We start from the raw sequence: 24,728 nt of genomic DNA on the forward strand, positions 1-24,728 counted from the left end.
AATCTTCTTTGTATGAAAGGACTTCAAAACAGGAGTTCCTCAGAGAAAGATTGTGAAGTAAAAAAAAATCAGATCTATATTTATCCAACTCAGCAAATAAATATAGTTTTTTTCCTTTGAGAAACCTAGGAATCTTAGTTTGGCATATTGAGAATAATGAACTGAATAATAAATTTTCTAAACAGCTTGAAAACTGTCATATGTGACAAAGCAAATATTTCTGAAACTCAGTGGAAAAAACAAAACAAAAACAAAAAAAAACTTCAGCTGCCAGCCATTCGGGAATACAAAAGTGAAATTGGAAGGAGATTTCCTAATCTCCCATAAACATTTCAGCCAGTAAGTGGCTGGATTTAGATTCAGTCCTGTGATTCAGTCATTTGTAGTCAATCCTGAAGGCATTTCTTTTCCTCCCTGGGCATCCCAGAGGACACTTAAGGATGGGTGAGAGAGGGGGAGAAATCTAACCATTATTGTTCTAAACAAATAGACACCCTTTCAAATAGAAGAGTGAAAAGTAAGTCAAATTAGAAATGAAGGGCCAGATCTATTGCTAGATCCCACTGGGTTAGGAACAAGTTTGTGTAGTCATTTACTGTGTCATTTAAATCAGAATTGTGTTATTTAATTGATGACTCTTGGAGTAAGTTGTAGTGATCTTTTGACTGCTCCTCAAACAAGCCTTGGAAATGCAGGAAATACACAGCTGAGACAGAACTGACTCAATGATCTTGAGTTGTCACTGAAGCTGTGAATGTATTTAAATTAACATCTGTATCAAGAGACAGTGTAGTGCTTCCTTAATGTCCTACTTTATACACAGGATTAAAAAGTCAAATGTTCTAACAGTTTATTACATATAGTGTTGAATTCAAGTAGGTGCCGACATCCTAGATCAGACCTGCTCAATAATTATTTAGACTGCAGTGGCACCCCCATTGTTATGCATTTCCAAAACACAAGATGACATCTTCGCCCTGAAGAGTTTACCCAAAAAACCAAAACCACACACTTTTCAAAACAGAGTGGTCAGGGAGGTGGCTGACACACCTATTAGTAGTTCTTTTTTAACAGGGTGGGCAGTGGACAGCTACAAACAAATACCTTCAAACCAAGGGATTATTAGATGGCTAAAGTCTCATGATTGTGTCAGAAATGGGCCTTGAAAATAGATTTGAACTAGAAAAGGATAATGGTCAGGGCATGAAAGTTCAGGAAAGGCATTTCGCATGTAGAGGATGGGAAGGAATAAAGCACAGACTGTTGCAGGACAGTCAGATAAACTGGCAACAATGATGACATCAGAGGCAGAGTGAAAAGCGATGTGAAAAAAGACTAGGTTAGAAGTAGAAAGGCAGAGAGTTATGTAGGGCCTTACTGGCAGTAACAAGAAACTTGAACTTGAAATAGTGGAAGAGGAGAAAGTGGCAAAGTCAGATCAACAAGTCTACAGAAGCAGCTGTTTTCTCTAAGGATTATAGGGAATGGTATGGGCATCAAGAGGGAAAGATAAAAAGAGGCTGCAGTATCAAGCCTTGCCAAGAGTCTTTAATGGCTAGACATTATGGAAATGTTGTGGAGAAAGAATTATTTGGGCACATCCTGGATGTGAGGGGGAGAAAGGAAGGGATGTGTCAAAATGAAAGAATAAGGGTTGAGTTCATAGTAAAAAAATAGGGAGTTCTGTTTAAGTTGATGGTGAGAAGTCAAGGAAGAGATGTCAAAGAGGTAGGATGAAATACAGAATTGGATAGTGGGAAACAGGTTAGGAGTGAAATGATAGATTGGTGAGTCAACAGTATAAAGAAGCACTAGATGAGCTCATCCAAAAAGATGTAAAAAGAACTGAGGGGTGAAGAACAGAGCCATGTGCGACCCCCTCGCCCCCGAAGGTGGGGAGGAAGGAGGAAGATTACCATCAGGACAGACACTACAAAATACCTAGAGAAGTATGAGGAGAACCAGAAAAAAAAAAAAAAAAAAAAAAAGAGAGTATTCAAAGGGTATGATACCTAAAGGAGCTTAACTGCTCACTGATGGCCATCTTTCTCGATTTACAATGGAACTTGGATACACTTGGTGAGTGCGGGGATTAGAATGTCTTTCATGGCATCAGAATTTACCAGATAATACAAGTCAGTGATAACGAGTCAGCGTGACTGAGAAATACAAACAGATGCTGACAGTACTCTAGGTTTAATTGCTTTTCATCATGATGGCCTAGTTATCAATGACAAAGAAACCAACTTTGTACTGTTCGCCTTCTGGCCATGTACCCAGAAATTACTACAGACAGCACATACGGAGATGTGTACTCTTTGTTGAGAAGGATTGTATTAAAACACAATGGACAAGAAGAGGAAACTGCAGGAAACTGGTAGCAGCAGCAGCAGCATTTTGAGAGCAGCCACCGTTCAGAATATGTACAAGAATGGGATACTAGGATCAGTCAGCATAAGCACCTATAATAAGCTGAAGCATGCTCATGAAATCTGCTGATACAGCTTTAATAATGGTCTTGTGAGAAACCTTGTGCCTGAAGAGGCGTTCAAAGGAGATGGGAGAGAGAAACATTAAACTTTATTAAATATGTTTTCATTTTGATTTCAGGACTACATTTTGTCCAAAATATTTTGAAACAAGCATTTTAAAATACTGCAAGAAGGTATCCTCCTATGCAGATCCTTTCAAACTATGCTAAAGAGGTAATTAAAATAAACATGTCCGTGATGAAAGCCATATACTTACTTCACATACAAATCCAAATGTCTGGGGAAATCTATTTTGCCAGCAAGAATCTTCTGATATATACCAAATGGGTTGTCATCAAAAAATGGAGGAAACCTATTTGAATTAAACAAACCAAAACACAGCTTTCTTTAGTATCTGCAGAAATGTATAATGTTGAAGTAATTATCTGCTGACCAGATTGTTAGGCACATAGTTATTCTGTATGCACCGAGGCATTGCATACTGAAGTCAGGGTTAACCACACCTTTGTAACTCATTTAAGGTAGCTATTCTGCAAAACATAGAATGTACAGAACACATTCAGAATATATTAAAATTGAATACTAAGAACTATTTTTAATATTACAATAGAAATGTCAGTCACACATAGTGCCGGAAGATTTCCCTTGGAAAATCTGTGCTTTGGCTTTTTCCCTATTGGTGAAATTTGAGGGGCCCTCACCAAACCCAATTCTTCCCTTCTAGTCTGGACACTACTGACTTTCCCTTCACCTTGGCTGCCAATTCCAGAATTAAGAAGCTGTAGTTCTTTACCTTTAAAAGACAATATAAAAATAAGGAGCCAGTTGACTTTTTTTTTTTTGCTGCACCTCTTGCAACAACTAAGAATTTGTATCCGCTCTTGGGCTTCTCTTTCTACAGGCTGACCTGTTTGCTCATCAGAAAGGATACACGTATCACTGTGGAAATATACCAGTTCAGTAGGTTTAATAAAAAAGAATCTATTCTTTTTCAGCTACTGTAATCTCAGTATGACCTGTCACAATAATAGATTTTTTTAATCTAGATTTTTTTTTTTAGTATTATTAAAGTTGACTATGTCCCTTCACAGTGTAGGCCTGGCCAGAATTTGAACCCACTGCAGATCACTGTTCACCTGGAGTTCTCACTGCTTCTGGATTCACCCAACAGCTACAGACCTGGTAGGCACCCTTTTTCCATCTACAGCTGTCAAGCAGGCTGTCTCCCTTCTGTCATGTTCAGACTTTGTTATGGTGATTCACATATTTGTCATCTCCAGGCTTGATCACTATAAAATTCTCTAGTATTAATGAAGCTGCCAATATTAAAAAAAAAAAAAAAAAAAGTGACAGTTGACTTAGAATACAGTAGCACTGTCTGTTTAGGAACGAAGGCTGACAAAAGTCATCCCCTGCAGTGCTTTCCTCACTGCCCTCCCTATAAAATACCATGTCAAATTCAATGTTTCAGTCTTAAACTTCAAAGTCACATAAGGGATAGATAAAATTTCCTGGGGACTGCCTGACCCTGCTTCATTATGACTTCCCATGGCATCTGTGTTCCACTATATACAAGAGTCAGAACTTTCTGCACAACTGCTCAGAAATCTGGATTTAAGTCCCAGAAGATATTAAAATGATTACAAACCACACTGACTTCAGATGAAAATTCCAAGTCCACTTTAAATCACTTTTTCATCATGGATATTTTTAGTAAGTCAAGGACAGTTTCTTTGAATTTTTCTTTATTGCCCATGACCCTATCCATGAACTTTTACTAAAAATATCCATGATAAATATAAATTTCAGTAGAAAGACAATTGTAAACCCACTCCCTTTGTTGACTGATCCATGGGATGGCACTGAAATCACTCTCATAGGATTAAATATGGATTTGTCACTAAAAGGTACTATACAAGCATCTGCCCCTCTTCCCCATAAAAAATAAAATAAAATTTAAAAAAAGGATAAATCCAAGTGCTGATAGCTGTAAGAAAAAAGAACAGTAGATAACCTACTGCCCTGTCTATTTAGGTAAGCTCCACTATCATGTAGAGCTACCTTATAAAAACAACCATAATTCATGGCAATATCCCTTCATTAAATTCATTTTGCAGCATAACTGGTGACATGACTACAGAACGACACATCTAACTGTTAAATAACTAATATTTGACATTAGGCAGAAGAGGTATCACTACATCTGTTCTTGAAGGGGATTAACCCATTGCAGGACAGGAAGGGTTTGAATCCTGAAGTTTTAGATTCCACCATGAAGGCACGGCAGTTCGTGTGATGTCGCCTTCCCCTGCTATACCAGGTTGTGTACAGGAGGGTCGTAGACCAATGTGTTAAGTTTGGATTTTCTTTATTTTTTTTTCATGGGGTGGAGGGGGGAGGGGGCTAGAGGATGACATCTCTGAAAAGGAAGTATGAGATAAGATTTTGTCTCCTAAAATGTTAAAAAAGAACTGTTTTAAGTCTCAGAAGAGAGTGGTAGGTCAGATACTCGGTGGGTTCTGTCTTGCTGCCATATGCAAGTAAAGGGAAAATGAGGGAGGGTTACAGCCATTCTACTCTTCATACCCTTGTACAGGAGCCCAAAGAGGCACAACGACACATGGGCGGTCTGAAGAGATACCCTTTTATACTGCTGTATGGCAGCATTAGTGATAAAATTCCATCAGTCCTCATTTTTTTTTTTCCCCCTCCCAGTATACTTTCAGCAGTATTGCAGTGCACATGCAAAGAAAGGTTAACTTTTAAAAACATTTTTGAAGTCTTTATGTAAATATACAAGTAAATACTCAATCAGGCTTTTATTTCGGTATAATCAAATACCTGAAACACGGAAGAACTATATTAATTTTCCTTTTATTTTTCATTTAAAAATTGCATGATTAAAAAACCCTAACATAAGAGTTTTCAATTATCCTCCTAATATTTAACTCAAATACTTACATGAATGTATTTGTAATGTCAAGAAATATTTCTTTAGTGGCAAAGATTTTAAGTTTGTCTTCTGAGAACACCGCCATCTAGTGAATCCCAAAATATGTTGGAATAAAGTTATAAGCATATGAACTCAAGAAAGAATCCCTAGATAGCTTTTACTTTTTTACTCCTCTCCTCCTGCACCTTTTTGGAATTTACTATATTAGGAATAAACTTTTCATTCAAAGAAATAAAGCACCATAACAGAGTGCACAAAATGAAATAATGCAGTTGTCTGTTTTTCCAATTGCCATGTTCCAACTTCCATAAGATAGGAGAGGTTTTTGATATAGTTGTTAAAGTCTCAGTCTTAAAGTTAAACCAGGCTCTTTAGAGCAAACTAGTAGCCTCTCTCTGCACAAGAACAGTCCATGCACAAAATCTAAACTCTAAAACACACTTAAGCTTCCAACTGAAATATAAGTTAGAGTGAGAGGGTAGAAAATAATGAAGTTTGATCATAACTCTGTTTATTTTTTTTAAAGGAAAAAGAGAAATGTGTTTAAATATATACATATATTTTAATTCTTGAACTGTAAATCAGGTGAGTTACTCTTTATGAAGCTTGCTCTCTTTGCTTCAAAGAATTGCCAAAAGACAAGTTACAGTGCTAGTTTGCAGGACGCTCAACCTTTGAGAAAGGTATAATTGGTTATTAAATAAATACTTTATGGAGGCTCAAACTGAACTCCATGATGGGAGAATATAGAATTGCAGAATTTTGAGCAGAATATTTTCATAACTGTAAACTGGGATTTTGCTTCAAAATCTCCCTCTAGTCAGGTTATTGGGAGTTGTATGGCTAAATTCTTTTGCATTCCTAATAGAGTACATCTTTGCAGTCTCTCTCATAGGCTCTTAATTTTTTCTTCACAGTAAGACAAGATAATCTAATTAGTAATAGACTAAACTTATACCCAGATATTTCAAACTTGTTATTTGGAATACTGAAATAGAGTGAACGTTATGTACTTAGTATCACCAGAGAAACACTTACCCTGACAGCATCTCAAATATCAAAATTCCTAGAGCCCACCAGTCCACAGCTCTTCCATGACCCTTACTCTGTATCACTTCTGGCGCAAGGTATTCTGGTGTGCCACACAGCGTCCATGTTCTAAGAGAAACGAATCAACAAAAACATAACATCTAAACTTTCATTTACTGCTTTAAATGGCTGGATTGAAACTAGAATTAACATTAATACTGTAGGCACACTAATGTTTGGAACAGCCAAGTTCACAAAGCTCTAAATGTACATTACAAATGGCAAGTCAAGAATATTGCTGTTTTTAATCATTTCATACAAGGTCAGGAAAGGCCATTGTAATTATCTACTCTGAACTCCCATAACAGAGGTATAGGGAAGTGAAATGACTTGCTCAGGGTCACATAGGAGGTTAGTGATAAAGATAGCAATAGGAATCACGTTTCCTGATTCCCAGTACAGCACTCTATTCACTAAATCAGTGGTCACCAACACATTGATTGCAATCGACTGGTCAATCCTGGAGCCTTGGCCAGTTGATTGTGATCTCTGGGGCTAAAAGTCCAGTGGGGCAGCAGGCTCAGGCAGGCTGCCTGCCATGGCCCCACACTGCTCCCAGAAGTGGCTGGCTGCTCGCACATCTCTGCAACCCACTCACGTAGCTCCCATTGGCTGGTTCCTGGGCAATGTAAGCAGCAGGGCAGCGCTTGCAGGCACAGGTAGCACACAGATACCCGCTACACACACACCACACACACACACACCCGGGGCCACACGCAAGACGTGCCAGCAACCAGCCACTTCTGGAAGCGGCATGGGTCCCCGGTAGGCAGGCAGCCTGCCTGAGCCCTGTGCACTGCTGACCGGGAGCAGCTTGTGGTAAATGCTCCTAGCTGAAGCCTGCACCTTGCACCCCCACCTGCACCCAAACCCCCAGCTGAAGATTTTTAGAATCAAGTTGTTCATCCTACTTATCCATTCACATTCCTATGTTTGCATCTTATTTTCATGCAAGGAAATTTCCAATATTTATAATTAGAATTTAACATGGAGTATAAACATCATATTTTGTAAGAAAAAAGGCAGAGAAATAGGCAAAAAAATCAGTAAGTACACAGCTTTCACCTAATCCTGGAGATTGCATCCACCCTGCCAGTTTAACCCACAAAGCTTGCAGTTCATATGGAAATGCAAATTTTGTTGTCTTCTCAAAAGCTGAAGTCCTCCAAACTAGCTTAAATATGCAGCGAATAAATAACTTTTTAGACAATTTAAAATTCGGTTTCTTATAGTGCATTGTAGTCCTGGGTCTGAGTCACTTGCACAGTGCAGGCACTTTTGATCAGTCATGAATATAATTAGTAATACTAAGAACAGCAGTAGTAGTAACTTCAGCATCATACAAGGAGGCATTTGTGTAATGCTGCTAAAACCACCAGTAAGCTCCTGCCATTGACAAAAGCCACCTAGAATCTGTTGATTCAGTGTTTAACTTTGTACTCAGATCTCTGCTAGTCATCAGTGCCCTACAACCCTATCCCTGTGGCTATTTAAGGCTCCCCACATGTGTCTAGAAATGACAACTTTCAGCAGAATCCCAGCCCTCCCCTTTAAACACATCTGAAGGACCCGCGCCAGAACTCTCACCCATAACCCATCCCACACCACAACCTCACTGCCTCAGCCTGGATCCCCCTCCTGCATGCAAACTCCCTTCCAGAGCCCGCACCCCTCACCTCCTCCCGCATCCCAATCCCTTGCACCAGCCCAGAGCCCGCTCCTGCACCCAAACTCCCTTCCAGAGCATGCAGCTCTCACCCTCTCCTGCACCCCAACACTCTGCACCAGCCTGGAGATCCCTTCTGCACCCAAACTTCCTCCCAGGGCTTGCACCCCTCACTCCTGCACCACAATCCCCTCCCCAGTTGAGAATGCTACACTGATTTGCAAATCCTGGAAGGATTTTGGATCTATAAACCACAAACGACACTAATAAAAGTAGAAGCCATGAAATGTCCAGTGGATTCTATGAGATTGGGTGTAGGCGTCATATGGTCACACAGCACCTAAACTCGCTCCCAGAGCTTGTACCCCTCACTCCTGCACCCAATCCCCTGCCCCAGCCCTCTTCCACACTAGCCCAGAGCCTGTACCTCCTCCCACACCCCAACCCCCTGCCCCAGCCTAGTGAAAGTGAGTGAGGGTTGGGGAGTGTGAGCAACAGAGGCAGGGGGAAATGGAGTGAGCAGGACGGGCCTAAGGGAAGGGGCCGGGTAGATCCTGGGTTGATCTTAAGTTCAAAAAGTGATCTTGTGTGTAAAAAGATTGGAGACCCCTGCACTAGACTATATGGCTTTGAACTTTGTTCCAATCTAAAATTCAAAAGGGATCCATTAACTTGTGTTTGATTACTTTTTAAAAGCTCAGTTTGCTTAGAGATATTTATTGTTGTATATCCTCTCTCCACAGATACACAGGTCTGCTAAAATTTTAATACTCTGCAATGTAATTCAAGCAAACATTTGAATTACACTATATTACATATGCACACACTTAACTATCTGCTTTGACTCAGGGCTCATTTTTGTTTTGTCAGGATACATTTCTAGCTATTCAAAATTTATCTTTACTATCCAAGGTTAAGCACTGTTATTAAGGAATGTTAAGTGGTATTTCTGCCTATGCTATATACACAATAGACAACTAATTGTTGTAACGAACTAGAACTCTGAACTGTTCTCTGTGAAACATCTGTGCTGCATCTTTTAGAGTTTTTTTGGCTTCACTATCTTGAGATTCTTTTTAAGTGTGAAAATAAAAATCCTGTTTTCATTTTTGAAGACCTGCACTTCCCTGAAATTAAGTAGTCAAAAGATAAAGCATTAGAGAATATTCTTGAGTTGAAATGGGAAAAGGGGGCATCTCCATCACAGAAGAGATATACAGAGTCTTACTCCTTGTCAAAATTTGACAAAAAGTACTCCTAGAATGAATGAGAAAAATCATTTCAAAGGTTTGTATCCCACCACTATAATTGCATTTGAAATATAAAACAACCCTCTCCACCTCCACAAATTCTCTCTCTCTTGGGGGGGGGAAGACAGGTTTGTTTTTTGTTTTTTGTTTTTTTTTTTAAAGAGTCAGGCCTGGGATTTTAAATTGGGTGTTTATTAGAAAGGAAAAGGTTGTTGAGGCAATCCTTTAAAAGAGGGCTCCTACTAGTAGGACTTTAAGTTTGTTAATGTTTTAAATGTGGCAAAAGTTAAAGATGTTTTGCTCCAACAGAACTGTCAGAATATATTTTCAAACACACTCCTCTACATGCCCCATTTCTTGAAACTGTTCATTCACCTAAAGACACTCCTTCAGTTTTACCATAAGAAGCTTGGGGAATTATTTTTAAAATCTAGAAAATGTCTGATTTTTAGAAGACACCATCTAACACCCAAATACCCAGACACAGTACTGCTTTACACACTAGTGCCATCTAGCAGTAGCCGGAAACATGACTATAATGCAGTACAAGGTATGCAATCAGTATTAAAACATGAAAAATTCAAAACAAAAAAATAGAACCATATCATTTCAGGGTTTGATTTTTCATTCACATGAATTTGTCAAGTGCTACAAACTGAGCCAGATTCCAGCATTTGACTATGGACTTTACTACAGAAAACAATGCACAAAGCACATAAGAGAGCTGGAATCTTCTTGGATTCTGACCTTCACAACTTATTTGTGGCCAGATTTTTCAGATAGGGAAGTCCTTATGAAATATTAGAGTATTGCTTCCAGTGCACAAGAGATTACATATCTTACTGCTAACAATAAGATTAAAATGAGCTGTTTCCTTAACTATTTAACACTTTTGTAATGGATAAAATTACTCAACTTGCAAAAAGAAAATTACAGGTGTAGGGAAATTAATTAGAGAGTCAAACACGAACATCAGGTTTTACTACTATCCAACAGGACACCTGGTTTTACTGCTAATTTTATCACAAACTACTTATATTAACTGATTGCCCGCACATTTGAAGGCGAGTGTGTTAACTCTTCATCATGCTGGAATCACTGCCGTATCTATTTTTCCTCACACAGCGTTCTTCTGTATATACTTGTGCTTTTACCTTTTTATTTTTCTAGATTTATAAAATCATCCATTCCACATTTCAGGAACCTAAATAATTTTAGAACAATCTCCAAAAAAATTAAGTTGCTCTGCTGAGATCAATAATAAAGTTCACCAATTTCATAAACGGCAAGTCCCTCCCCCATACAAAAGTTCTGAGAAAAGTGACCAGCCTTACAGAATATTTATTGGCTGCATGTTTCTGTTTTCTCTGAAAATAAAACTGAAGATGAAAGAGGCAATTAATCTTTAATAGAGTAGACAAATTATTTTAAAACATTACAACATTTTTCATATTTTGGGTTCACAAGGTAGGAATTAAAATAAAGTAGGAAACTGAAAGGTACGGAAGTTATCTGTGTAGGATTGCAGCCTAAATTCCCCCTAAGCTGCGTGGCCATGCAGCAGGCTATTAGGGGCTACGCAGGCATGCAGAGGGGAGAGGTGCCTCTCTGCCTATCCCCCAGCCCCGGGCTACTGCGGTGAGAGAGGGCTGGGGGGAATCATCTCTCCCTGCCACAGGTCCAGGGCAGCCTGAGCCCCAAACTCCTTATCTCAGCCCCATCCCAGAGCCTGCATCCACAGCCAAAGCACCTCCTCCCCCGGCCTTTGCACCAGAACTCTCTGGCCCAGCCCTGAGCCCCCTCCCACACTCCAAATATATCAAATATATTGATTTCAATTATAACAGAATACAAAGTGTACAGTGCTCACTTTATATTTATTTTGATTAAATATTTGCACTGTAAAAAACAAAATAGTATTTTTCAATTCACTAAACACAAATACTGTACTGCAACGTCTATCATAAAAGTTGAACTTACAAACGTAGAATTATGTACAAAAAGTAACTGCATTCAAAAATAAAATATAAAACTTTAGAGCCTTCAAGTCCATTCAGTCCTTTTTTTTTTTCCGGCCAAATCGCTCAAACAAATAAAGTTTGTTTACATTTGCAGGAGATAATGCTGCCTGCTTCTTGTTCACGTCACCTAAAACTGTGAGACCTGGTTTTCGCATGGCACTATTGTAGCCGGCGATGCAAGATATTTACATGCCAGATGTGCTAAACATTCATATGTCCCTTCATGCTTCAACCACCATTTCAGAGAACATATGTCCATGCTTCTGATGAGTTCTGCTCGATAACAATCCAAAGCAGTGCGGATTGAGGCATGTTCATTTTCATCCTCTGAGTCAGATGCCACCAGCTGAAGGTTGATTTCTTTTTTGGTTCGATTCTGTAGTTTCTGCATCAGCATATTATTCTTAAGACTTCTGAAAGTATGCTCCACACCTCATCCCTCTCAGATTCTGGAAGGCACTTCAGATTCTAAACCTTGGATTGAGTGCCGTTGCTGTTTTTAGAATTCCTCATTGGTACCTTCTTTGCATTTTGTCAAATCTGCAGCAGAAGTGTTCTTAAAATCAACAACGTGCTGAGACATCATCCGAGACTACTATAACATGAAATATATGGCAGAATGTGGGTAAAATAGAGCTGGAGACATACAATTCTCCCCCAAGGAGTTCAGTCAAAAATTCAATTAATGCATTATTTTTTAACGAGCATCATCATCATGGAAAAATGTCCTCTGGAACGAAGGGGCATACAAATGTTTAGCATATCTGACACAAATACCGTGCAATGCCAGCTACAAAAGTCCCATGTGAATGCATGTTCTCATTTTCTGGTGACATTGTAAATAACAAGTGGGCAGTACTATCTCCCGTAAATGTTAATAAACTTGTTTGTCTTAGCAACTGGCTGTATAAGAAGTAGGACTGAATGGACTTGTAGACTCTATAGTTTTACATTGTTTTATTTTTGAATGAAGTTATTTAACAAAAAAAAAATCTATATTTGTAAGTTGCATTTTCAGGATAAAGAGATTGTACTAGAGTACTTGTATGAGGTGAATTGAAAAATCTCGTTTTTTACAGTGCAAGTATAATAAAATATAAAGTGAGTAGTGTACACTTTGTATTCTGTGTTGTAATTGAAATGAATTATTGAAAATGCAGAAAAACATTCAAAATTTAATACATTTCAGTTGGTATTCTATTGCTTAACAGTGTGAATAAAACTGCGATTAATGTTTTTTGAGTTAATCGCGAGTTAACTGCGATTAATCAAAATCCCTAACTATAACTAAAGTCGTCAAAATATTAGATAATTAAAATTGTAGGGTTTTATGCTGGTTTTCATCACCATAGTATCCGAATGTCTTTATTGAAAGTCAACAGAGCACTAGCCAAATCCTCAGTATGTTTAGTTCTGACTGAGAGAACAAGAGTGAAAAGACAGATAATCAGGAAGTGAAGGGAGGACACACTACTTTGGAGGAAGCCATCAACACGAAGTGGAAAACTGGAAGAAAACAGTTGAGAGATAGAGAAGGAAGAAAAGGGGATAAGTCAACACAAGAGCAGAGAAGAGATAACTCTTGTTTTCTAAGGAGGGTTGGAGAAAAGAGGCAGGAGAGAAGAGAAAACCAAAGAAAATCTTACCTGCCAGAAACTATCACCATATCATTCTCAGACTGAAAAATTGCTGTCTTAGGGCAAAAGCGTAGCATGGAGTTGACTTGCTTCATGGAAAGCTCAGGTAGACCCGAGCAGCTTTCCATACAGGAAGGACTGTGCAGATTGTGCAATCACAGAGAATGGAGCAACTTGCTCCATTACACATTGTGACCAGACAATCATGAGAGGATTTGGAAAGGTTAACCTGGCCCATGTCTTCTTGCTGTTTGCCTGGGATGACATTCTCCACCTTTTGGGTTTACTAAAGCAGCACCCCTTGTACTCATTTGAATACAGCAACTACAACTGTTTAGACTAAGGCAGGGGAAACTGTGTGAGCTCACTCATCTTCTGTATGCTGCACGTGGGCTTGTCACTATCTGGCCTGTGACAACCAATTCATTCGGCCAAAGGTAGGAATGATGAAAAAAATAAAATAAAATAACCCATAAACTAAAGGAACAGAAGAGTGAGAAATCAGTCACATTTCATGTTAAACTGATACCCTCCTGAACCATTATTTTTAATTACTACTTCTTTACTTCTTTGACAACAATTTACTTCAGACATTTAAGAGGAAATGTCAATAAATTGACATTTTTGCCATTTCTGAAAGGGAATAATTCTTTACATGCAAAAATTACGAAGCGTGAACCACTTATAAACAAGCTTGTTATGTTTTATGGGGTATTCTAATCCTTAGGAAGATGTCAATTTAAGTAATAGAATAATTGAAAGCCCAGGTTACAAACCCTAGGAATGGTATAATTCTATTTAATTCCTTTTTGAGGGAGGAGAGAAACAACAGAGATAATCTTGGGGTACTTCTGCTTTAATGTATAACCTGGCCTGGGAAGTTTCTTTGTAGCAGCTGCGTTAGTTTCCAGAATTTTGATTTGTTGTACTTATATTTTTGAACAGCTCCTACTTTGGGGTAAGTGCTCTATAAATTTAAAACATAATTATAGATATATAATTACTATTTCTCTGCAATAATTGTATTCGGAGAGCTCTCTTTTTATAGATGCACAATAATACATAGTACATTATAGCTATAAAGTCACTACTTCTCTGAAATCAATTGTGTTACAATCACTGTTTTTATAGATGTACAATACATAGCAGGGGTGAGCAAACACTTTGGTTTGAGGGCGACATCTGGGTGGGGAAATTGCAAGGAGGACCATGAATATAGGGCCGGGACAGAGGGTTGCGGTGCAGGAGGGGTGCAGTGTATAGGAGGGGGCTCAGGCAGGAAGTTGGGATGCAGGGTGCAGCCAGTTGCTCAGGCCAAGGGGGTTGGAGTGCAGGAGGGAGTGCAGGCTGTGGGAAGGGTGCAGTGTGCAAGAAGGGCACAGGGCAGGGGGCTGGCGTTCAGGAGGGGTGCAGGGTGTGACAGGGGGCTCAGGGCAGGGGGTTGGGATGCAGCAGGGGTGACACGGGGATCAGGGCAGGGAGTTGGGAGGCAGGAGGGGTTTGAGGTGCTTGAACAGTTCCAGGGTGGCAATGGCACACAGCGTGGCTAAGGTAGGCTCTCCCTGCCTGCCTGGGTGGGGGGAGCGGGAGGAGGGAGCAGAGGACTCTACATGCTGCCCTTGCCTGCAGGTACTTCCCCCGAAGCTCCCATTGTCTGCAGTTCCCTGTTCCTGGCCAATGGGAGCTGCACAGGGCAGTGCCTGCAGGCGAGGGCAAGCCGCAGTGCAGCCACTTCCGGGAGCGGCATGGGGCTGGCAATCCCGTGAGCCAGATCCATAGCCCTGACAGCGTGAGGACTGTACTTTGCTCACCCCTGATATATAGTAAAAAAAGGCAAAAAAAAAAAAGGAATTTTAAATTCACAATAATACAAAGGGAGAATTAGTTTTACTCTCTTTCTAGTGGTTAAACATAGCACCATGAGTTTGCTAAACTACCATCTATGGCCTGTAAATACCACCCACATTGCTGAACAGCGTACTTTGCATTACTCTCCTTATCTCTTTACTGTTGGAGTAGCTATAAATTACACACCACTCTACCATACTCAAGTCAAACCTAATGCAAAGTGCCAGACTATAATCTAAACTACTTTTCTGAAATACGAGAGAAAATGAAACAGTATACAAAATACAGGAGAGGTATTACAGTATAATATTACAGAATATATTCAAATTAACCCACTTCCCCTTTGTTCTGGATTTAAATTGCTCAATCAAAGTACATTGTTCAGACACACTGTTGATGCTGAGTTATACCCATTATACTTAACCACACCAAACACCAAACTTAGATCAGTCACTAAGTGACAGTATCTACATTTAAAAACAAAATCATGAGAATTAGTGCAAATACAAGACAATCATAATGAGACCACTAATTACTACATGCAATAAAGGTTTGTTTCTTGTTAGTCAGCAGAATTAAGTGAATTGGAGTTTTATGAATTTCTGAAGTAAGAACTGCCACAGGGTTATAATCACTTGTGTAAATCAGGCAGTCTCCATAATTGTCTCTAAAGACTGCCGTTACAGATAAGAAAGATCTTGCATTCAAAACAATGTTTAAGTTAATTATTCAAGTAGGGAGGAGCAATCATTTCCATAGTAATATAAAACAAATCTAGACAATCCAGTGAATGTGGTGCTCAGAAATTAAAATTAACCTCACTTTATCACAAACCTGACGACCCCAATGTTTAAGAACCTTTACCATTACAGGACACCTCAACACAAGATTCATTCATATTTTTAAAAACAGGAGCTACTAGATTCCATATATACCCAGCATTAACTGAATTAGGACAGAATCAAATACATATTGATCATCGCATTTTTCAACTGATCTTTAGCCTCAATGTGTTTCAGATGTTCACAAAAGTTGGACGAGTCTTTTATAAATAACCTCAATTGGCTGGTGACTTGTTATGCCCAACCAGCATCATCTTTAGCCAGCACAGGATTGGAAAGATGCAAGGAAAAGTTTGTTTCCCAAGCAATCTTCCTGTTATGATTCAGCCTGCCATGTTCTGTTTTTGTCACTTTAAGGTGTATGTTAGGGTAGCTGCAGCTGAGCCACTTCTACTTGGGGTCCCCTTTGTAAAATCCTCACATACGCTAAAGTAGAACAACAGTGATCAAAGAAATCAGCATAATCTCTCATCAAGTTTGTGTCTGTCAATTAAATATTGTTAGCATTAGTATATGATCCAGTCTAGTTTTTAGCATCCCAATCAAATGGGGTTTCCCTTATCCTGCAGGCCAACAGAGTCGTCATTGTCAGGGATTGTTCTCTAATATTCAGATTAAGTTGTTCCTTCTTAAATTCATCCTCACATGGCTAATAGCAACCTTCCCTTTCCACCTAAATATCTTCTTTCACACTGTTCCCATTAGCATTTTCCAATGATTATGGATAGGCTAAGAGATACAAGATACACTATTCAAACTTCACCCTTACACGATAATCAAACTAATATCCCTTTCTACCAGAAAAAGGCAATAGATGTGTTTCACATAAAATATATACAGCAGCATATGGTATGGGCCATAAGGTTCAACAAAACTGTCCTTATGCCTTCAGTCTAGTTTTTTTTGTAATTTTATTTCAATAATATAATATGCTAATGAATTACCAAATTTTCTTTAATCCAAATTGAAATGCCCTCTTATGGCTCCACTTTCAAAAAGTCCCTCAAAACGTAAGGGTAACAACAAATGAAGTCAATTATAATGCATTCAAAAGTTAAACAACTTTACTTCTAAGTCTGAAAGATTAATATCACATTTTAACACTGATGTTCACAGATAATGTTTGCTCATTTCACGCGAGTCACTTGGCGTTTTGCCGTGCATGTACTCAAATTTCAAGTGCACAAGACATCCACATGTTTTTTAGAAAGCGATTCCTTAGCCACGGTGGCGCTATTTGCTATAAATATTGCTGAATACTATCTACTGTACAGTAGTTTGTTTTAATATTCCTTTCCTCCTGGTAGTAAGATTGTAATGTGGTTCTCTCAGATGTCAACAACACTAAGAGTGAATGAAAAATTGAGCACTGAAAATAAACATTACTTCTCACCCAAACTTAACTATGTTTTATTTTTCAAGTGTGATTTTAAAAAGTCTTACCTATCCACCAGCTTTTTAGCAAATCCAAAATCTGTAAGCTTGATATGCCCTTCTTTATCTAACAATATATTTCAGGTTTTAAGTCTCTGTAAACGATTTCTTTGGAGTGCAAATATTCTATCGCACAAATAATCTCGGCAGAGTAAAACAGTCCTGTGCTGTTGTTGAAACGCCCCATGTTGCGCAGATAACTAAAAAGTTCTCCTCCAGGTACATATTCCATTAACATGTATAAAAAGCGTTCATCGTGGTAGGTCCAAAATCTGTAACAAAAAGTCTTTATTAAATATTGAGCCAAAAATTCATTTGTCAAACAAATAAGATATTCTGTAAACTGCTGTTGTTCCATTGTCTCAAGGAAAGAAGTACTCTAAAATAATGCATAGCTAACTTGTGGATTTCACTGCACAAGGTACCTCCAAGACCAAGAGCTCAGCAGGATTTTTAGGTATATTTGATGGATATATGGATACGATTTCCCAGAGTTAAATCAGTTAGAGGAGAAACACTCACCCCTGCCTTAGACAAGATATAAACTTTCACTCTTCAGGGTACAAGCCAACAAGTAACTCGCCAAGCTTAGAAATAAAGCTTCCCTTTGTAGGTAGGTTTCCCCCATAATTGTCTGTCATAGGGTTTCTTGCACATTCCTCGGAAGCATCTGATTCAGGCCACTATTACAGTCACAATGAGCCACTGTTCTTTATCTATTAAGACAATTCTTGTGTTCCTATATTGTACTCAACATAGTGAAGCCCAAATGAAAAATAAAGTGTGATCTAAATTTTGAAAACTGCTTATGACAAGGTGTCTAAATGGAGAAAAATACACTGTAGCTAAATCATTTTCCCATCATTTAAGTCATGTTTTAATAGAAGTTCCATATCTCCATCTTTCACTTCTGTAGTGTCTTCCATTCAAGGTTCTCAGAACAATATTTCACAAAACAGAAATGTGAGCTAGTAAACGATTATAGTCATTTTAAAATTTAGGGAAAGTTGGGAAGAGAAGTTTAGTGGCTTGCCAGAAGTTTGTGGCATAGCCAGAAACAGAACTCCCATCTTTTCACACCCAGTACTATGACTTACCCATTAAACCATCTTGACTTATCATCCACATCATAATTTTGTTGTGCAACGGCTGCATCAATGCCAACAAAGGGATTAGCTTTAACAAAATCCTCAGTCTTGACTAGGGCCTCTAAGCACTACTATAAAGAAACATCTGCACCCAGATATTAAGCTGATAAGTACCTCCATCCTACAGATTCTCTTTCCTCTTTCAATTGAGAAATACTGCTCTTTCAGTAGTACTACTACACCCAGCACCAGACAGTGAAAAACAAGCTATGCAACTTTAAGGAAATACATTCCAGATCATTTAAGTCAGAAGGAAGAGAGGTTGATCAAAACATGCTGGCTACTATTAAGTACAAGTCAACAACTAATAGTGAAGGCCAAGGGACAGAGAGAGAGTGTGTGCACAAGTGTATGTGTCACACACACTCATTACATAAACATACTTAGCACAATCGGGCCACACGGCTCAAACATGGGCTCATGGCATTAGACAAAATAATAAATAAAATAGCAAGTATAAATTAGAACTGCTGCCTCACAAAAAGTTTTGTACTGAACACAAGATCATAATCTAGCATATGCTAGAAAGGGAAGATAAATTTTTTTCCACATATAGTGAACAGACCAAATACCACACTTGTATCCAACCTGTCAGCCTAAAGAGCAAATCTGTTAAGAAGAAAGTCTGTATTGAGTACGGTAAACTCGAACAGGTATTCTGAGACACACTCTGCAATTTCTAAACTGAATTGTCCCCTTACTGCTTCTGCAGCATCAGCAACACCCCACTCCCTGCCCACTGCACTGTAGGGAAAGGAGGACAAAGGCAGAGTTGGCTGGAAAATGGAGATCTCTACCCATTAAAAAAAAATTCAGAGAAAGCTCTGCCTCTCAGTCTCCACACCCTAGCTCTGGGGCCAGAGAAGAAAAGAGCTTGGGCACTCAGCCCCACTAGCCTTAAAACAGGATGTGGGGCAAGGAGTGTAAGGCTAAGAGGCTGAACCAGGGTGCACCACCAAAGCAGCCCTATCAAGATAAAAAACTTTTGTCAGTTTCAAAGGTAGAAAGTAAAATTGACAAATGCCTTCTAGACAAGCAGCAAAGAAGCCCTCCCTTCGTTATTCCCTATGGGCGGGGGGAGGGACTTTTCAGCTGTGTGAAAAGGGTATTTTTCCCATCAAAAATATTCCAATTTTTGAACTCTAAAAAATAGCTTTTGCTGCACCATTACCTGCTTCCCAGACAGGCTGCAGGAGCCCCAGGAAGAGCAGAATAGTAGCTCAACTGGTTCTTCCCAAGTCTGTGGGAGTCTTGAGCAAAGTAAGGCTTCATTCCTTGACACAGGAACATGAGAAAGCCTAGCAAAAGGCAAATTTGAGACCATGAGAACTAAACCAGTACAGCTCCTAATTCTCAGCCCCAGCACAGGTTAGCCTGGCGGAACACGGCACAGAACTCTGGGCCATGATTGATGTTAATGATGCTAATGTCTTTTTCTAACAAGGATGTGAAGGGCTGCCACTGACATCTTTTTCCTAAATAAAGCAAAATCCTAACAACATTGTTCTGCCAATAAACATCCCTGTTAAACCGTTCCCACACCCAGTCACAGAAGAACTGTGCTATGGAACACACTGAATAACTCAAACATGCATACTCTGAGTTGAAAAATGCATTTTAAGTAGGGCTGTCGATTAATTGCACTTAACTCATGATAAACTAAAAAAAAAAAGGATTAATCGCACTGTTAATAGATTACCAATTGAATTTTATTAAATATTTTGGATTTTTTCTATAATTTCAAAGATATTAATTTCAATTACAACACAGAACACATGTACAGTGGTCACTTCATATTTATTACAAATATATGCACTTTAAAAATGATAAACAAAAGAGTATTTTTAAATTCCCCTCATACAAGCACTGTAGTGCAATTTCTTTATCATGAAAGTGCAACTTACAAATTAGGTTTTTTTGGTTACATAACTGCACTCAAAAACAAAACAACATAGAACTTTGGAGCCTAGAATTCCACTCAGTTCTATTTCTTGTTCAGCCAATTACTAAGAGAAAAAGGTTTTTTTTTACATTTACGGGAGATAACGCTGTCCATAAAAGAATGATGCTTGTTAAAAAAAATACGTTAATTAAATTTGTGACTGAGCTCCTTGGGGGAGAATTGTATGTCTGCTGCTTTGTTTTACCCTTCTGCCATATATTTCATGTCATAGCAGTGTCAGATTATGACCCAGCACATGTTGTTCGTTTTAAGAACGCTTTCAATGCAAATTTGACAAAATGCAAAGAAGATACCAATGTGAAATTTCTAAAGATAGCTACAGCACTCGACCCAAGATTTAAGAATCTGAAGTGCCTTCCGGAATCTGAGAGGAATGAGGTGTGGACCGTGCTTTCAGAAGTCTTAAAAGAGCAACACTCTGATGCAGAAACTACAGAACCGAAACCACCAAAAAAGAAAATTAACCTTCAGCTTGTGGCATATGACTCAGATGATTAAAATGAACATGCATCGGTCCACACTGCTTTGGATTGTTATCAAGCAGAACCTGTCATCAGCATGGACGCATGTCCTCCGGAACGGTGGTTAAGCATGAAGGGACATATGAATCTTTGGCACATCTGGCACGTAAATATCTTGTGATGCTGGCTACAACAGTGCCATGCGAATGCCTGTTCTCACTTTCAGATGACATTGTAAACAAGATGCAGGCAGCATTATCTTCTGCGAATGTAAACAAACTTGTTTGTCTGAGTGATTGGCTGAACAAGAAGGAGGACTCACTGGACTTGTAGGGTCCAAAGTTTTATATTGTTTTATTTGGAATACAGGGTTTTTTGTACATAATTCTACATTTGTAAGTTCAACTTTCATGATAAAGAGACTGCATTACAGTACTTGTATTAAGTGAATTGGAAAATACTATTTTTGTCTTTTACAGTGCAAATATTTGTAATAAAAATAAATATAAAGTGAGCACTGTACACTTCGTATTCTGTGCTGTAATTAAAATCAATATATTTGAATATGTAGAAAACATCCACAATATTTAAATGGTATTCTATTATTGTTTAATCGCACGATTAATCATGATTATTTATTTAACTACTTGACAGCCCTAATTTTAAGAAATTAAGCAGAACAGCCATATAGACCAGAATAGTAGCTCAGAGCAGTAGAAAATCATAAAAACCGACAACTCATCTTTAAAAAAAAAGTACTGTGACGTGAGGCAAAATGTGGCCAACAATGGAAGACCTGGATGTGAACACCAGTTTACTGTTTTTTGTAGGCATCTCTTAAATCATTTAGCAAAAATTAAAATAAGTGCCAACAGCTGATCCATAATATAGTAAGGCTGGGAGTGTTCTTATTAGTTTTTAAGTTAAGATGTCACTGACAATGAAAAAAAAACAGTACATACTGCAAGCCTTAAAGGAGTTTATTTTCACTTTAAAAAGTTATTTTTTCCTTTAAATGAATGCAGCATCAATAACTCAATTTGCTTACAAAATCTGAGGCGAAGCCAACAAGCATTATTTTAATATGAAGTTAGCGCTTGGACCTTATTATGTTTACGGGGCCAACTTAAGACTCCTATTCTGCACTCTTACAACCAAGCAACTAGTTGATATTAATGGGATGATCAAACATAGGGCTTAATTTTATTCCTAATTTTTCTGAAAGCCATAAATACAAAAAGTTACAGTTGAATTCACTTAGGACGCGTCCTTGTTTCTATAAGACTGGTTTTTACCTTAATATGCCCACTGAAGGTAGCATACAAGATTACACCGCCTGGCTGTTGCAACAGTATAAAATAAGCATTTCCTAAACAAATGTCACATCTGAGCATGTAAATGGAGACTCAGAAGCAAAAATTGTTAATTGGGCAATCAAGCACATATCCAGGTGAAATTTTAGACAGACACTTCTACAAGTTGAATTCAGGTACAAGAAGGAACAACAGAAGTAGGTGTGTGTTGAAAGAGTAGCAATGAGGTGATATTCTCTTCCAGTCATCCATCAAGTAAACATCGTGCATGTGCACACACACGCCCACAGATCCCTCCATTCTTCTTTCCATAATGAAATTGGCTACTAAAAATTATTTTGCATCTGAGCATGATTATTCAAGAAGCATATTTAAATGTATATCCACACTAAGTTCCATTACATTTCAGCCAGTCATCACTGTACAGTATGTATTCTGTGTAAATAACTAATATTCAGATCCCATTCCACCATATTATGAAAGTGAGGGCTGCAAGTTTTACCTTTTTCTTTTGTTTTAAGAGAAGACCAAATTCTGCTCTCTCCCTATAGTTAAACACATTTGCTTACATCCATTTCCTTGTACAAGGGTTGCTGTATCCTCTCTCCAAACTACCATGGAATATTTCTATTAACTTTATATATTGCAGGAACATTCAGAGATACCAATCAAGATTAGGTCCCTATTGTGCTAGCAAACAGACTACTGCTGGGGGAATTCTGTGTCAAAAAAATTAGGCACAGTGTTTTAAAAATTCTGCAAAATTCAGTATATTTCATCAAAAACAACAACATAATCACATCCGGGGCTGCCAGCAGGAGTCCCAGCTGACGATGCTAGGCCAGGGTAGGAGTAGAGGAGAAAAGGGAATATCAAATTCTGTGTGGAAAAATAAAATTCTGCAGGGAACATGAATTCTGCATTGCGCAATGGTGCAGAATTCCAACAGTAAGAACATACAAAATTGCTGTCCTCACCACCTAGTGTATGAGCCTGGCTAGCTCAGCTGGTAGAGCATCAGACTTTTAATCTGAGGGTACAGGGATCAAGTCCCTGGTCAGGCAGAGGGACACTTTCCTCCTGTGATATCCCCCAGTATTTCACAAGGACTCTCTTTGACTTCCATATTTTAAGACAAGTGACATACAAAGGAGGGTGGGGGAGGGAGAGAGACAGGGAAACGTTTTAATGTACAAATTGCTTTTTTAATTATTAAAAAATGTCACCTGTCCTCATCTGCTCCTCAAACTCTAGTCACCATTAGCATTTCTAGTCTCACTTTAAAACAAACTTTAGCTCCCGCAACCTCTCTAAAAGCAGAGGAGAATAATTCACCTGCTAACAGTAGCACAAGTTTGATTTCACCCCTTAGAGACCAAACGCATCAGCTCTGCCACACTTATTTTCCATCTGATGCAAAAAGTCCTGGCATCTAACCATGCTAATGAGCCAGCTGTAACACTTTAATGAATCATTTTTTCCCTGTTTGAAAATTTCTCTAGAGCAAACAGTATTGGTGTAAAAGCAAGAGACACTTATTTCAGCTGCAATCATCCATGATCAATTAGTGGCTGAATGTTTAAATTATGCTCTTTGACCTCAAATGTCTAATGCTTTTAAAGTAAATATGTGAGCCCATATGTCACTAGCAGACCTGGCTTCTGGAAAACTACATTTTGGTTCTGCTGATGGATTCAAGGAACTCCAGTCAGCCCCTGCACCTGATTTGGATTCATTGCTTTGCTCGCATCATATATATCAAAGGAAGCCAAGAAGTGGTCCAGTCTGATTGGAAGTGGGTAGAATTAGTACAGCAATGCTGAATTATGCTTTCAGAAAGAGGCAGATATGGATGGCAAACAAGTATAGATTAATGCTGACTTAGCTGCATTCATGTGTGTACTCATTGGGAGCAGCCTGGCTATATATGTGATTTTATAAATCTGCAGCTAAAACAAAAATCCATCATTCAGACATTATGTATTTGCTCTATTCCTGGAGGACTTGAGGTCCATAAATCAATTTAAAACAACAGTGAGAATCATACTCGAAAAGGTGGCAGATTAGTCTCCCATATGTGCTTTATCCACAATAGAGGTATATTAAAGGCAGTAATGCAATTTTTTTCTATCCCATGCCTGTTCTGAGGAAGTTACTACTGGATGTGTGAACACTTAGGGCTTGTCTACATATTGTGGCAATGTAAACTGAAGGGGCATAAACTGTAGAGTTCTCTAAAGAGCTGCGCTGTAACAGCCCCGGGTGGATCCTGCTGAGGTGCTCCAGAAGGTAGAATCATCTAATTTCACAGATAAGGGCAATGCAATACAATGGGAACAGCTTGTAAACTTCATATCTTAAAGCAGGGGTGGGCAAAATACAGCCCATAGGCTGGTTCCAGCCCAACTAACGTTTCTCTCCGGCCCACCAGGCTCTTTGACTGCCTCCTCGCGATCTCTCGGCTGCTAAAAGTCCCACGGCGCTGCAGAGCGCTCAGGCAAGCTGCCTGCCTGCCCTGGCCCCACGCCACTCCCGGAAACAGCTGGCTGCTGTTGGCATGGCTCTGCGCGCCCCTGGCAGTGGGGGGAGGTAGCTCTGTGTGCACTGCCCC

General features: G+C 38.9%; 1 protein-coding gene and 1 non-coding gene across 2 annotated transcripts in view; one reads left to right on the top strand and one right to left on the bottom strand.

Annotated features, from left to right (window-relative positions):
• The window catches only part of LOC115643176 (cAMP-dependent protein kinase catalytic subunit PRKX-like), a 46,681-nt gene that overhangs the window by 8,804 nt on the left and 13,149 nt on the right, over nt 1-24,728 (bottom strand). The window contains 4 exon segments of the mRNA XM_030547060.1: nt 2,749-2,844; nt 6,484-6,603; nt 17,242-17,314; nt 17,317-17,504. Of these exon segments, the coding sequence (XP_030402920.1) occupies nt 2,749-2,844; nt 6,484-6,603; nt 17,242-17,314; nt 17,317-17,504 (477 nt within the window).
• TRNAK-UUU lies at nt 23,109-23,181 on the top strand. The gene has a single exon. It is a non-coding gene; the product is annotated as a tRNA-Lys (tRNA).

The sequence above is a fragment of the Gopherus evgoodei genome, chromosome 1 (genome assembly GCF_007399415.2).
Source record: "Gopherus evgoodei ecotype Sinaloan lineage chromosome 1, rGopEvg1_v1.p, whole genome shotgun sequence".
Taxonomy (NCBI): Eukaryota; Metazoa; Chordata; order Testudines; family Testudinidae; genus Gopherus; species Gopherus evgoodei.